This window comes from Caretta caretta, chromosome 2 (genome assembly GCF_965140235.1).
Source record: "Caretta caretta isolate rCarCar2 chromosome 2, rCarCar1.hap1, whole genome shotgun sequence".
Classification (NCBI taxonomy): Eukaryota; Metazoa; Chordata; order Testudines; family Cheloniidae; genus Caretta; species Caretta caretta.
In genome coordinates, this window is record NC_134207.1 from 143,675,310 (window position 1) to 143,691,846 (window position 16,537).

The window sequence follows — 16,537 nt, forward strand, 5'->3', positions numbered from 1 at the left end:
TGGGAATATGGGGATATGTTTCTGCTAAATCTACTGAATCTTATGGACTTTATACGCTCATCAGGAAAAGAAGCTCAACAGCTTTCATATGTGTTACCTTCATCGAATCTCTGGAATCTCCTGGAGGGACAGAGTCACCAACACTGAGATGCTCAAATGGGCCAGCATACAAAGCATGCAAACACTCCTCAAACAGAGACGCCTCCTCTGGCTTGGGCATATGTGCCAAATGAATGATGGGTGCGTCCCAAAGGACTTCCTCTATGGCGAATTGGCATCTGGAAAAAGAACCAAATGACGCCCAAAATGGTGTTTCAAGGATGCATGCAAGCGAGACCTCAAAGAAACGGACATAGATGTGAACAAATGGGAAGATCACACTCAAGACCACAGCCTTTGGAAACAAGAGCTTAACAAAGGTCTCCGGAGTTAGAAGAGGAAGCAGTCCAGCTTAGCAGAGGAGAAAAGAGTTCATAGAAGGCAGAGCCCAAAGGGTCAAAACATCACCTTTAAATGTGACCGATGCAGCAGAGATTGTCTCTCTTGAGTGGGCCTCTTCAGCTGCCATAAAATCAACTGAGTATACCTCTGAGGGGTGCACACCCATGGTCTCTCTACACTGCAAGATGCCTACTACTAGATCAACTGAAGTCAAGAAATCCCCATAGAGCAGGGATGACATTGTAGAGCCCAGAGTCTGCACACAAAACTAAATTTTCTTCATCCACTTGAGCCTTTTGAGGTCAGGAATGGCTCTGATATCTCCCATTCACTTCTGTACAATGAAGAGGATGGAGTAAAACCCAGAGAATCTTTCTTCTGAGGGAACACAGTCTATTAGATGAGGTATTTCATTCTGGATCAGATTGTTTATGGGGTGTTGAAGCTGGGTGACTGAATAAAGAATGGATGTAGTTGAGCCCACAGCTGAGGGAGTATCCCTGGCTCATTATTTCCCTGACCTACTTGTCTGTGGTCAATGAAAACCATTCCTCTAGGAAATGAGAAATCCTGCCCCCTAGCTTCAGCTAAGCCGAGGCCTATGCAATCTTTGTCAGATTTTGGGGGGAGCCCTGGACCTTGATTCCACTGTGTTCCCTTGAGGAATCTGTTGTCCCTTCACTGGTAGCTCTGTGCTGACAAGGAGTGAAAGGAGACCCTCTCTGAAGGCTGGTCTAGATTCTCTTCTGAGACCACCTGGTTGCAAAGGGAGAGACTGTGGATTTTGCCATAGCCACCATCTTATCCAGCTTTTCTCCAAACAGGAGGGAGCCTGTAAACTTGGCTGAGCATTTTGACTGAGTTCCCACCTTCTAGGGTCGGTGCCAGAGGTGGCAACTGGCTACTGAGCTGGAAGCCATGGCTCAGCCTGAGAACCATGCTGCATCTAAGGAGGTGTCAGCTACAAATGCTGTTGCTAGGGAGACTTTCTTTAAAGTGGAGCCATGTTTTGGGAGATCTCAGTCCTTAAGGCCTTTGAGATTTTCCAGCCAGGAATGAGATACTCTTTCAAAGCAGGTAGCTGCCAGGGGTGTTCAGAAGTGGCAGAGGCGGCTTCAAAGCCCTTTTAGAGAGTGGCCTCACGGGGTCATCTTTCCATTCATGGGGTCCCTAAAGTAGAACTCCCCTTCTGAGGAAATAACCATACCCCTGGCAAGGGACGCTGGCATCAACTTACAGTGCCTCGGCACCATTGGTCGTTTGGTTCTTGAATGTTATAGTGCCTGAGGTCACTCTTTTGCCTTACCAGGCTTGTTCCATTCATCCCTAATCACTTCCTCAGAGGACTGAAAGGGTCTTGCAGCCTTGGGGAGGATTTTACTCCGAGGCTAAATCACAGGAGCCTGCTCAGGTTTCAGAGCCGGACAGCTCACCCTCCTCATTGGAGGAGAAGGAAGAAAAGGAGGAGAATTCATATATCCTGGATTGTTTGTGCTTTTTCTTCCCCTTTTTAGATTTTTTTTTAAAACCTTTTTTGCACACTTTGGGAATATAGATGCTCTGCTGCAGCTTTGGTGAGGCCTTTTGCTGCTTGCCTCCCTTAAGGTCTTGAAAGGTTTGCCTCAGTATCCTTCCCCAGTGGGTCCCATTCCCCCTGCTTGGGGGGGGGACTCTTAAGATCCTCCTGGTCGACTTGGGAAGGAGAGGACTAATTGAAAGCCCTGCTACTTTCCCCAGGGTGCTTGGGACGCACTTTAAAACTTGGGGGAGGGGGTGGGAGGGGAAACCTATGGCCTCACAAGCCTCCATTCTTTGTTCTGGGACTTACCCTTTGAGTCAATTGGTCAGGGTCCTCCTCACTTTTGGAACCTCTCCCTGCTCTGCCCTAGGGTTCCTGGTCCATTTTTCTCAGTCGGGGTTGTGACTGCCTCATTGGGTAGGGGACTATACCTGCCTGTCTGACTTGCAGCTGCAGGATCTAACTGAGTTAGGACTGGAAGGCTGGATGCACTACTTACCATCTGCTGAATCTAGGAAGGCTGCCTCACATATAGAACAGTGCTTGGATTTGACCCAGTGCTTTCTTGGCTGCTCTGCTATTCCTGTAAGGGTCTGAGAAGACAGCAGGGAGATGCTGAAATGGAGTCTCAGGGAGGGCTAAACCCCTGATCCAGGGAGGAGATGTAATGCTGAGGAGGGAGAACATTGCTCCCCACTGCCCAAAAAAACTGGGCAGAAAAGTTAAAATAGAAGTAGTAAAAGTAAGAGCAGGCGCAAAAGAGACTGCCACTGTCTGCTGCTGTGGAAGCAGACAATCTAGCTGCAAGTGGGAGCAGAGGGAATGGCCAGACTGCAGCGCCAAAACACCAATCCATTTCCGCAAGGTACAGAGAGATGAGAACAGCTCGGACAGCCAGAACTGTAGGAGACACTGGGTTGCAGAAGGAGAAGTTTTTGAAAAGTTGATAACTGACTTCAACCATAGCAGCAGTCTCTATAGTTCATACACATATACCATATATACAGGAAATAAAAACAACCAAGTAAGAAACTTGCTCACTGAAGTGTTTTAAACAGCAATAGATCACAAAAGCATAATCTTCCCTTTTCATTACTATTTATACTGAGCAATTTACAAGTACAGCATTTCACAAACGAACAACACACAAACATGGAAACTGAACTACACTTCAGTTTCATTTTTTTTTCTGGGTAGTGCCAAATTTAGGGCTTGTCAAAGGTGCTACATTAACAACCCTAGAGATTGAATTTCTCTGGCTACTTATCACAGCCTGGACAGGCTCAGCAGCTGCAGTTCAAGCCTCCCCTCACCATCCTACTAATGTGCCTTGAATCTGACTTGAAGGGACTACACACCTCTTGGGGTGTGTAAATAGTGGATGGAATATGGAAACTGAACTACATTTTGAGTCCTCAATCCTTGGGTTTAGCTGAGCTGCGTCACTACAGCTGGGGATTTCCACACCACAGCTGAATCCCAATAGGCCCATTAAGGCACCTTTACAGCTTGCTTACACCACCAGTGCAGCAAAAAGGGAGCTGGGGGCCATACAAGGGAAGGATGTGGGAGGGCATATCTGGCCCTACATGTTCAGGGGTCATGAAGGATCTGGCCCTACATTGTTCTTTGGCAAACCTACTATCAACTAATAATTAACAAAAAATATAAACGAGATGTTTCTATTGCCGTTTAGTCAAGACACTGCAAAGGCTGGGCAAATTAATCTTTAGTCAATGTGCTATATTTGCCGATTGTAATAAATTAAGGTTACTTACTTGTAACTGAGGTTTTTCAAGATGGACTCTGCATATTCACACCTTTGGGCTATGTGCCAGCTCATGCTATTGAGCGGGGCAGCCTTCGATTAGAAGTGCCCATTAGAACATTCACCCACCCCAGCCCCATCCTCCCCCTTAGCGTTCGAGCACATTCCGACAGTGGGACTATAAGGGGGGGGTGTGCACGCAGCAGCAGTGGCACCTCAGTTCCGTCCACTGCTAATCACAGCATCATAGAGCTGGAAGGTACCTCGAGAGGTCTTCTAGTCCAGGCCCCTGCAGTCAAGGCAGGACTGAGTATTATCTAGACCATCCCTGACAGGTGACTGTCTAACCTGCTCTTAAAAACCTCCCATGATGGAGATTCCACAACCTCCCTAGGCAATTTATTTCAGCGTTTAACGACCCTGAAAGTTAGGAAGTTTTTCCTAAAGTCCAACCTAAACCGTTGTGCTGCAATTTAAGCCCACTGCTTCTTGTCCTATCCTCAGAGGTTAAGAATAATTTTTCTCCCTCCTCCTCGCAACAATCTTTATCTACTTGAAAACTTATGTCCCCCCTCGGTCTTCTCTCCTCCAGACTAAACTAACCCAATTTTTTCAATCTTTCCTCATAGGTCATATTTTCTCGACCTTTAATCATTTTTGTTGCTCTCCTTTGGACTTTCTCCAATTTATCCACAACTTTCCTGAAATGTGGTGCCCAGAACTGAACAAAATACTGAGTAACAATGTAGAGTTGTGAGTAGTTACAACTCTGCAGAAAAAAAAAAGGAAGGCAGAGAATGTGAATATTCCTAATTCATCTCATAACTTTGGTTACAAATAACCTTCATTTCTTGAGTGTATTCTGCATGTCCCCACTCTTGGGACAGTTTAGTCAGCAGTATATATCGAAAGAGGGACAGTGGGTAAAAAAGTCCTAATTAAACAAGGACTACAGAACCAATCTACCAAACTGGTCACCTGATGCTAACACACACTGCTTAGTAAACATATGTATTGAAATCCACATGGCTGCTTTTACACATTTGAATTAGTGGGGAATGCCTTATACATGCTACAGAAGCAGCAATTCCTCTAGCGGAGTGTGCTCTCAGCAGAGCAGGAGGAGATTGTGAGGCATTTTTATAAAACCTTCCAATATATATTATCTGACCCACCTAAGATCCCACTTATGCACAGATGTTATTTCCTTCATAGTTACCCACATATGAAACAGTTTGCATAAAAATCTAAAATCCATGGTCCTAAGTATCTTTTAGCATCCAAATAGAGTAATTCTGACTTGCCATTACTTGAATGTGGTCTGGGGAAACACACTGGTAGACTAATGGATTGATTGACATGGAAATGAAAAATTACTTTTGGTAAATTCTGTGCGGGGACAAAACTACTTTATGAAAAACTGTAAATGGAGGACCACTAAGGCATGATGTTCACTAACTTTCCTGGTCGATGTTATTGCTATAATAAACGCAGTCTTAATCGAAAGATGAAATAGAGAATAAAATGATAAAAGTTCAAAGGGTGAAGACAATCTGTGATAACATTAAGTTTGAATTTCATGATGGGGTATGCTTTCTCACGGGGGATAGAGATTTAATAACTCTTTCAGAAACCTCTTAATATTATGCAAGAGTATAGATCTATTGTTATACAAAATGCTGCAATTGTGGCTAAATATACCCCAAGTGATGTAATAGATAAACCTTTATTCTTTGGAAAGAGCAAATAAATCTAACATGGATTGAATAGGAGCTGACATAGGATCAATACCCTTATCTAATACCTACAGTGGAAATCTTTTTCATTTTAAATCATAACATTTTCTGTTTGTTGTCTTGTAGCATTAAGTAAAACATGTACATCTACATCTCTAATTCTGTCAGAATCTTATTGCTCACATTATCACACCCAATGAAAGTAGAACTGGATGATGCACTTTTCATTGCTACTGTGATAGAAGATCCAGTGACAAACATAAGCATCTGTTTCAGAGTAGCAGCTGTGTTAGTCTGTATTCGCAAAAAGAAAAGGAGCACTTGCGGCACCTTAGAGACTAACCAATTTATTTGAGCATAAGCTTTCGTGAGCTACAGCTCACTTCATCGGATGCATGCTGTAGCTCACAAAAGCTTATGCTCAAATAAATTTGTTAGTCTCTAAGGTGCCACAAGTACTCCTTTTCTATAAGCGTCTGTAGTTCCCTTTGAAAAGAAAGAACCACTACTGTCTCGGCCACACAGGGGTGACAAGTATCATCTTGGCTGATCTTTACAACCATTAACATTGAAGAGAATGGTGGGAAAGCATATACATTAGATCTGTACCCCAAATGAGAAGGAATGCATCTATTAGAGAGTAAGTGTTCACTCCTGCTCTTAAACAAAAACAATACATTTGGTAAATCTTGTGGCACGTCTATATTTGGAGTGCCCAAAATAACAAAAATGTCCCAGATCACAGAGTCTTTCAATGACCATTTATACATCTGGGAAGAGTCTCTGCTTAGTTGATCAACAAACTGGTTGAGACTTCCTGTCACATGCAGAGGCACTGTATAAAATTTCATGAAGTATACACCAGTCCCAAAGTTTCATTGCTTCCTTGCAAAGTTATCATGAGCAGGGTCACCTGTTTGTTTACATGATATATTGCTCTCATATTATCTGTGGCCACTTGAACCACAGATCCTTGCATTTGAGGGAAGAATGAGCTGAGCATCAAATGAATTGCTCTTAACTCCAGAACAATGAGATGAAGGTGACGCTATTCCTTATTCCAGAGACGAATTGTTACAAAATTGTTGAGGTGCGCGCACCCAGCCTCTTTTCGAGATGTCTGTTTTAATTATCATGGAAAAAGAGAGGGCTGAGCATCACTCAGCTCCATACATTTTCTTGGTCCATCCACCACAAGAAAGTTTTCTGGATTTTCTCTGGAACGTTATTAGATTCACATTTGTATTTGCAGGTCTGAAGCTTCTTGCTAACCAGTGTTGAAGAGGCCTCATCTTTAGTATTGCATAAGCTGTGACTGATGTCACTGATGCCATAAGAACCGGTGGGAAGAGGAAGAACTTTACTTTCTAAGATGGACTCTGAAGTAGAGAATGATTGGTAGATTTCATCTTTAGGAACTTCTCCTCCAGAAGGTCAGCTTTTGCCATTTTGGAGTCAAGAAGTGCTCCTAAGAAAAGGATATTTTGTGAAAATGTCATTAGAGAATTCTTTTTGTTTATCAAAAATGCCAATCTTTGGAACAGAGAGCATATGAATTGAGCAATTCCTTCAGTTAGTCTTTAGAAGCAACTTTTCAGAGCCAATAATCTAAATATGGAAAAACAAAAGCCTCCTGTCTTCTCAGAAAAGCTGCCACTACAGATAGTCAGGTTGTAAAGACTTAGGGTACACTGTAAAAAGACCAAAAGGGAGGACCCTGCATTGGAAAAGGTCCTGCATTATGGAAACACAAAGACCCTTTCTGTGTGATGGTCTTATCAACATATGATTGTCAGCTTCTTTGAGACTGAGAACAGCAAAGAAATCTAGATAGGAGAGGGAGGGGATAATGGATTCTAGAGTTGTACATCTAAAGGTTTCGCTTCAGAATGTTCTGTTTAGCCTCCTCGGATCCAGGATTGGCTGAAGACCTCTTTCTTTGGAATTACGAAACTGTGTTAGCAGAAAGTGAAGGTTACTTACTGTAACTGGAGTTCTTTGAGATGTATGATCCCTATTTGTATTCCACACATGGAGTATGCATGCAGGCCATGCACGCAAGTCCAGAACTACTTCAAAGCAGCTTCCATTGGCCCACACATGCACAGTAGCTCTCCTAGTCTTCCCAACCAAGAATATAACAGGCAGTGTGGGTCAATACCCCTCCAGTTCTTCTTCTTACCACAAATCCAACAGGATCTGAAGCAGAGCATATGGAGATGAAGGAGTGGAATACAAATAGGGACCACACATCAAGAACCTCCAGTTACAGTAAGGAGCCTCCATTTCTTGAGTGATGGTCCCTATGTGTATTTCACGTATGGGTGATTGGCAAGCAGTGTTCAGACTGGAGGCTGGTGAGGAAGCTGGCGGCAAAGATGCTTGCAATACTGATGATTCCACTACTTCAGCAGCCATGGCACGAACTAGAGTATAGTGCATCGCAATCGTGTCGATCAAACTCGAGGTGGCCGCTCTACAGATGTCCTGCTGCAGAACGTCTGAAAGGGATGCCATGGACGCAGCTTGTGCTCACGTGGAATGAGGTGTGACACCCCCAAGGGGAGGAATATTTGCTATCTTGTAGCACTCTTAAGATTCACCTTGGGACCCATTTAGAAATCCCCTAGAAGGATATGGCTTGCCCCCCCAATCTCTTTGCTATGGTGATAAAGAGTCTCAATGATTTCTTAATAGGCTTATTCTTTGCAGGTAGAACGCCAGGACACACTGGATATCAAGAGAGCAAAGTCTCTTGTCTTCAGAGGAAGCATGGGGTTTTGGGGAAAATACAGGTAAGTAACATTTAATTGATGTGGAGCTCAGAAACAGTCTAGCGGAGAAACTTGGGATGTAGTCAGAAAGAAACCTTTTCTTTGTGAAACACTTTATAAGGAAGGTCCACCATATGGCTCTGAGCTTGCTAACCCTCCTAGCCGAGATGATAGCTACTAAGAATGCCACCTTCATGGACAGGTGGGCCATGGTACAAGACTCCAGGGGTCTGAAAGAGGACTAATGATCTTGGACAGGACAAGGTTAAGGTCCCACTCAGGGGTAGGTTTAAACATTTGTGAGAAGGTCCTGATCAGGTCTTCCATGAATTGTACCGTAGCTGGGTGAGTAAAGCTCGAGCATCCTTCCACGGGAGTGAGAAAGGCACTAAATCGCTGCTAGCGGTACTCTTAGTGAACTGAGAAAGAGACCTGAAGTTTTCAGGGACAGGAGATAGTCTAAAACAATCAGGATGCTTACAGTATCTGGAGAACATTGATGTAATTGTGCCCAGGCTGAAAAGCATCTCTACTTGGCCCACTAGCAGGTTCTAGTAGACTCTTTTCTATTCTGGTTAAGGACAACCTGAATAGGAGCCAAACACGAGCATTCTATTTCTGATGCCCACTCAAAAACCAGGCCATGAGGTGGAGAGAGCCCACTTCGGGATGCTTGGTCTTCCTCCTATCCTGGGTTAGTAGATAGGGGAACAGGCAGATTCCAATTGGTGGGATGGCACACACTGTTAGAAGTTCTATGAGCAGAATGTCTGGGCCACTGGGGTGTTGGGGAATGATGTCGGTTTTGTTGCAGCATATCTTCCCTACGACCCGTGGAAGCAGCGGAATGGGAGGAAAGGCATATCTGAGGCTCTTCATCCAGGACATCAGCAGAGCATCACCTTGGGAGTCGCAACCCATAGCTCCCCTGGAGCAACGTAGGAGCAGCTGCCTTTTAGTTTGGGATACAAAGAGGTTCCATAGCAGAGTACCCTACTGTGTAAATATCTGGTTTAGGACAGTGTTGTGAATCTCCCATTCATGGTCTATCAAGAAGCTTCAGCTTAATTTGTCTGCCAGGGATACCAGGAAGACACACTGACTATACAGTTTCAGAGTAGCAGCCGTGTTAGTCTGTATTCGCAAAAAGAAATGGAGTACTAGTGGCCCAGGTGCCACTAGTACGCCTTTTCTTTTTGACTATACAGTGATGCAGTTCCTGACCCACCAGTTCCAAAGTCTGAGGGCTTCCTGGCAGAGGGGACAAGATCTTGCTCATCCCTGTCTATTTATATAGACTACCTTAATGATTTTGTCCAACATTACCTGTATATGGAGTGAACATAAAAGTGGAAGGAAGGCCTTGCATGCGAAGTGGACCACTCTCAGTTCTGCTGGTCTCTCATGGGGTCCAGGTGCCCTGAGCAGTGTGATTGTCCAGCTGAGAACCTCACCCTCAAAGGGAGAACTGTCAAAATGGTGGCCATAGGTGTGAGAGTTCAGCAGGGAACTCCCACCATGACCTTTTCCGGGTTGAACCACCACATTAAGGAGGTGATAATGGGTGGGAATGACTATCCTGGAGTTGATGTGGTCATTATTTGGTTGATAGATCCAGTGGAGCTAAGCCTGCAAGCATTACAAGTGGAGTCTGGCAAAAGGAGTCATGCAGCCATATGGCCTAACAGAGAGCAGCACTTATGCACTGTGATTTGTGGTCTGTGGGTGATGTGTGAAATCAGGTTGTTCATAGTATGAAGCCCTTTTGAGGGGAAGAATGCTCTTGCAGAAATAGAGTCAACCTTCCCCCTATAAAGTTTATTGACCTTGTGGGTAACAAAACAGACTTTTCTTTGTTTATGCAAAGGCCTAGGGCTGCTAAAAGTTGTAATAGAAACCCTGTTGCCAACCTGACCTCCTGACGAGATCGGTCTTTCAGGAGCCAGTCGTCCAGATATGGGAATACCCTGGCATTTCATCTGAATGGCTACCCCAGAGAAAACCTTTGTAAATACTCTGGGCTCCATAGCCAGCCCAAAGGGGAGGATTTGAATCGGGAAGTGTTCCTGGCTTACCATAAAACGCAGGAACTTCCTGTGTGATGGGTGAATGTCCACATGGAAATGTGTCCTTCATATCAAAAGCTGTGAACCACATATTTTCATGAAGGGAGGGGATTTTAGATGCCACCATAATCATCTGAAACTCCAGCTTTGGAATAAAAATGTTGAGTTGCCAAAGGTCCAGGATGGGTGTCCACCCTCCCTACTTTTTTTTTTTTTTTTTTTGGGAGGGGGGGGAGGAGAATTAGGAAACAACAGGGAGAACCACCCTCTCCCATAGTAATGAGACAAAACACATTCTATTGCCCCACGGTGTAAAAGAGATTATCCTTCCACTGAACAATTATCTCGTGTAGGCCTTGCTGGAGCACTAGGCATAACTAAAAGCATGAACCAAAGGCTGTGAACCAGAGTAGGCCTGGCCTTGGCAAAACACCATCACACAGGTACTAGCTAACACCAAGTAAGCACATTCCTGACTGGAGAGAATGGTTTTGTTTGAATTAGCTGGGTATAAAGATAAGGGTGATAACTAACCGTGTCTGGAGCGTAATACTTGTTTGTATCAACATAACAAAAGGAGAAGTCATAGGAGCAGCTTTGTCCTAGCCTAAGGGACAGGATCCTAGTGTCCTGACTGAGCTGGTACCATTGTCATGGGCATACACGTTAGTGTACCTGTAGATCTTATGGGACGTTAATACCATGCTTTGTCAACAATAATCCTGGCTGAGCACCTTTGCCATTGAACCAAGCCTATGGCCTTTCTGATGAATTACATCGAAGTCTGCTGAATTAACATGGTGTGAGCTGCACTAGTAGACAGTGCATCAGAGCTCCAAGAACAGCAACACCAGCAGCACTAACAGTGCTGCAACACAAATAACACGCCACAGCACCAAGTGGGGGGACCAGCAAGTGGGTTTGTGAGGAGGGAAGGACAGAAACTCTACTGAGTATCCCTGGTGGATAATCTCCAGAACCCATAGTGATCTTGTTCCAGTTGTGGGCAAAGGGTGTAAGATGGCCCCCATAGGTGATAGGGGAAGGGTGCTTGGCATCAGTGAGGTACGCAAGTCTCTACCAATATGTCTAAAGTGGCTCTTATCTGGTGGCTGAGAGTGAGTAGAGGCTGTGGCAGTAGAGGGGGCCAAGAAGCGAGGCTTCTGAATCTTTTAGCATAGCCACAGAGACTCAGCTGTGCACTGGTAATGAGGTGCATAAGGAGGGAGTGACCTCAGGCTATAGGATTGCCTTGGGTGTTTCCTCCTGGGGGCTGGAGTATAAATCCCCAGGGAATGCAGAGTCAATCTAAAATCTTTTAGTGAGTGCAGGGACTCATCCATTTTCTCTTTGAAGAGATTCAGCTAATCAAAAGGGAGGCCCTGGGTGGTGTTCTGGACCTCCCTCTGAAACCCTAACAATTGCAGCCAGGAATCCCTCCTCATGACTAGACTAGCAGCCAAACTTCTGGAAGCTGTGTCCACTGCATCGACTGAAGCCTGGAGGGCTACTTGTGCCACTAGCTTCCCCTCATCTAAAACAGACAGAAATTGAGTCCTGCCTTCTGTGAGAAGCTTATCGCTGAAGTTTGCAAGCCTGGAATAAGTATTAAAATTGTATTTCGCTAACGCCACTTGGAAGTTAGTGACATGAAATTGCAGGCCTCTGGAGAAGACCTTCCCCCACAAGAGGTCCAGTCTTTAGAGCCTTTATCTGCCATTTTAGAGTGTGACTGAGCCCTTTCAAACAGCTACCTGAACCACCAGCAAGCTGGGGGGCAGAATGAGAGAATAAGAATTCAGCCCCTTTCGCAGGAACAAAATACTGTTTCTCAGCCCTTTTCCGGGTAGAGGCCCAGGATGCTGGAGCATGGCATACTACTCTAGCCAGTTATAGTATGGCTTCATTGAAAGGCATGGCCAACTTACTTGGTCCCTGCAGCTGCAAGATGTCCAGGAGCTGGTGTTAAGGGTCCTGGACCTCCTCTAATGGGATCTGTACGTCACTGGCAACTCTTTCTAACAGCTCTTGGTACCAGCAGTGGTTATCCAGTGGAGAAGGCAAAGGAGTGACTGCCTCATCCAAGGAAGATGAAGACACAACCATCGGAACTGTTGGTACTTGTGCATCCAGTTCCTCCATCTCCTTCTTGTACACTGACAGAACTAGCTGGCAAGAGGGAGAGGAGTGGTATAATTCTTAAGAGTGGCCCGGATGCCTGCCATAATGATCCCATGGACCCCAATAAGGCAAGAAAGAGGGATTAATGAGTTGTGGGGGACCCCAAGCAAATTGGTACCAATGACGCGGGGCGGAGGGGAGGGGGGCAGGAAGACCAGGGGGTGATACCCAACAGAATGGTAAGCATAACCCCTCCTTGACTATCTATCAGGGCTCAACTGGCTCTGTGGATATACTGTTGTGGACATCTCCTTTCATTTATCAGAGTCCAAGAACTGCTCCATCAATAGCAGTGGTGCCGTTGTACCAAGCCACTCCTGCCAGATGGTTGGAGGTGAGACAGCTCCTGGGACAACGATAGACTCCTCCTCTGGAGTAAGGACAACCCTCAGGAGGTCTGGGCCAAAAAGAAGTGGAGTCTGTGGGTCAGGGAGGAATTTATACAAGTCTCGGTACACCCAGGTGTCCAGGGGGTTCCTGCAGTTAAGTCTGAAACATGGTGAATCTGTAGTGACTAGATTGTCTTGAGATAGACAAGGCAGTACTGACAATGGGTCCAAACCAGCAATTGTAGACTGAACTGGAGAATATCTGCCTATCCTTTCGCTAGTACATACGTACGTACTAGAAAGGGGCATTTGGAGGGTTCTGGAGGGATGTGTGTGTACTGGAAAGGGGTATTTGAAGGGTGCTGGAAGGAGTTACATGGAATCCCCCTGACCCAAACACCCGCACACCAGCTTCCCACCCCCTCCCCACCCGGGAGCCTAGCCAAGGGACCACACACCTCCCCTCAGAGCCCAGTCACAGGCTCCAACCCGTCCAGCTTCATTACTGTCGTACAGAGACGACCTATACCTGCTGATAGTGATGGGGCACAATTTAAAGGTTTAGCTGCCCCCGGAACAACTCGAGTCATGTGTCTCACCTCCCAGAAAGCAGCAGGCCCTCCAAGGAGCTCCCCATGGGGTGCAGCTCGCTGGCTCTGGCAGCTGCCACACAGGGAAGGGGCCTGGCTGCACTACGTGACCGAGGAAGGCTGGCAAACCTGGGAACCACAACCTGCCCACATCTCCAGTGCAGACGCACTGCGAGATGGGGAGTTGGGCTCTCCCATGTTCAGTGACTCCCAGTGGTGGCCAGCAGCTCTGCAGTGCCAATTATAGGGCAGGGGAGGGAGAAATGAAATTCTGTGCAGAATTCCCTGAGGAGTAGGATCTGAGCCTGGAGCCGGCCTCTTATTTTCATGTTCCTTAGAAATTTAGAAAAAAAAGTCTTAGAAATGTCAGAACTGGAGATTTTAACTCATAAGACTTCTAGCAGAAAGAAGGCCTGGAGCCTGTTCTGCCTCTTCCTTCTAGTTCATGATGTGAAAGACCAACAGATAGTACAAGGAATAGGAGAATGCCCTTTTCCTAAGCATTTTAGGCACGGAGCATGGGCATCTGATGCCGGAAAAACTGTGTGATAAGATGCACATCTTTTAAATCCATATTTCTTGATCTTTGGATCCACCATAGCTAAGTAACAGTAATACTAATACTAACATTAACTATTTACAAATGTCTAACTATTTAAAAAGTAAGGCACGTATCTTACTAAGGATCTTGAATCCAAAGAATGCTCACATCTGGTCATGTGGCTGGAAGGAACTGAGGGAACAACCACTGCATGCCACCTTGTACAGCCCCATTCTCAGAATGTGCTGGAACGCTGAGGGAAGGGGCAAGGAGGAGTGCTCTAACAGGCAATACTAGTAGAAGGCTGCACTGGTCAAAGGCACTAGTCAGCACATATCCAATATGCAAAGGACACTCGAAGAAGAGCACACAGATTTAAAAATTACAAACGTAATCTTAGTAAAATAGTTTGTTTCACCAGGACAGGCTCCTGATTGTTAGAGAGATACCTAGTAAAATCATGGCCAGTGTTTTGCAAACCCATCCCCGCACTTTTTTTTTTTTTAAGTGCCAATAAGATTAAATGACCAAATGTCCTAACCATTGAAAAATTCAAGCCAAAATGTTCACACCTATGAGCTTCCATTATATTTAAATAGGCAAACAAGCATTATTTGTTGCTTAATAGTGCATTATACATTACCTTTCCTTTTAGTGGCTTGTTTAATCTTTAAGCAAACAACGTACTCTTTCCTTTCTGAAAGTCCCAAGATATGAAGAAGTTCTTGCACCTCCTTGGGATTGTTGGGGCATATGACACAGAAGGCATCTCCAGGTTGGTAGCAAAATGTTGTTTTCTAAGATAAAGATTTTTTTTTTTTTTAAATAAAGCTGTGTAATAAACCATGGCCCATATTCTCCACACTCATAAAACAAAATCCTGCTGTTAAAGACTATACCATCGTTTTATATTTTTATTATATTTGGCCCTGGTACATCTGAAATATAAGCATGTAACCTTTTCTTTTTAAATTTAAGCTTTCTACTTAGGAAACCTATTCTCTTACTAGTTGAAGAGTTTTTCAAATATATAAAATAAGCCCAGTTAAACAGTTTATGCAGAAAAAAATGTGTTTACAAGGAGATTTGTATATACAAGAGGCCCCAATTCATCATTAGTTGTGTATATTGTTTTTCTATGTCTGGAGAACTAAATAATATGGCTACCACTAACACAGCGACCACTCTGAAAACTAAATAAATACTGAATTTTCGTGGTGAACAATTTACATAAATTTGTTACCCTAACAGAAAATTAGCAGGTTAAAATACTTTGGTGAATGATGATTATAATTATATACAATTATTTCCTTTTCCTGAGAAAATTAGCACAAGTAAGAGAAATTCAAAGAAAATTAAACATAAAACTAGATCTCTGAATATAAATAAGAGGTCGTAGTCTCTTTATTTGGCTGAGGTGCATGATGTTAACTGATGACTTAATCCTAAGCGAAGGTACATGATGCTAATGAATGCTTAAGTCTTAAGTGGAGCAGAGCATCTGATTCAAGAGGTGAATATAGCTGAACCGATTGTTAACAGCAACCATAGTATAATTCAATTTAATATCCTTGTGGGGCCCAAAGAAGCCCACCACAGTAGCACAAAACTACACAAAACCAAGGAAGCTAGTTAAAAGGTACAGACACAAAAACTGAAATGTCTGTAAGATGCATAGAAACCTTTTAAAAACATTATAATAGAGGCTCAAATTAAATATATACTCCAAATTAAAAAATATAGTAAGAGGACCAAAATGTACCATCATGACTAAACAAAGTAAAGTAAGTGTTTAGAGGCAAAACGGCATCCTTTAAAAAAGGAAAGTTAAATCCTACTTAGGAAAATATAAAGGAGCATAAACTCTAGCAAGTCAAAAGATAAAGCATAATTAGGCATGCCAAAAAAAAAAAATTGAAAAACAACTGACCAAAGACAAAAAAATGTTAGTTTTTCATTTAAGTACATCAGAAGCAGGAAGCCTGTCAAACAATTACTGGGGCCACTGAACGACCAAGGTGCTAAAGGAGCATGCAAAGAAGATATGATAATTGTGGAGAAGCTAAATAAATTTTTTGCATCAGTTTTCACTGCAGAGGATGAAAGAAAGATTCCCACACCCGAACCATTCTTTTTTTGGTGACAAATCTGAGGAAGTATCCCAGAGTGAAGCATCAATAGAGGAGGTTTTGGAACAAATCAAGAAATTAAACAGTAATAAGTCACCAGAACAACATGGCATTAACCCAAGAGTTCTGAAGGAACTCAAATATAAAATTGCACAAGACCTAACTGTGGTATGTAACCTATCATTTAAATCTGCTTTTGTACCTGATAACCAGAGGATAACTAATGTTACACCAATTTTTTAAAATTGCCCCAAAGGCGATCCTGGTAATTACAGGCTGGTAAGCTTACATTAAAATACCAGGCAAACTGGATGAAACTATAGTAAAGAACAGAATTATTAGACACACAGATGAACACTATTTGTTGGAGAAGAGACAACAAGGCTTTTCTAAAGGGAAATCAGGCCTCACCAATGTATTAGAATTCTCTAAGGGGATTAAACATGAAGACAAGGGTGATCCA

General features: G+C 43.9%; 1 protein-coding gene across 9 annotated transcripts in view; it reads right to left on the reverse strand.

Annotated features, from left to right (window-relative positions):
* Positions 1-16,537, reverse strand: part of MTRR (5-methyltetrahydrofolate-homocysteine methyltransferase reductase) — a 118,313-nt gene that overhangs the window by 69,474 nt on the left and 32,302 nt on the right. For all 9 annotated transcript variants that reach the window (XR_012667096.1, XM_048839549.2, XM_048839548.2 and 6 more), the window contains one exon: positions 14,589-14,742. Coding sequence is in view for 8 of the 9 variants with exons in the window: in XM_048839549.2 (XP_048695506.2) it covers positions 14,589-14,742 (154 nt within the window). In the remaining variant the exon portion in view is untranslated. The remainder of the gene's footprint in view (positions 1-14,588; positions 14,743-16,537) is intronic.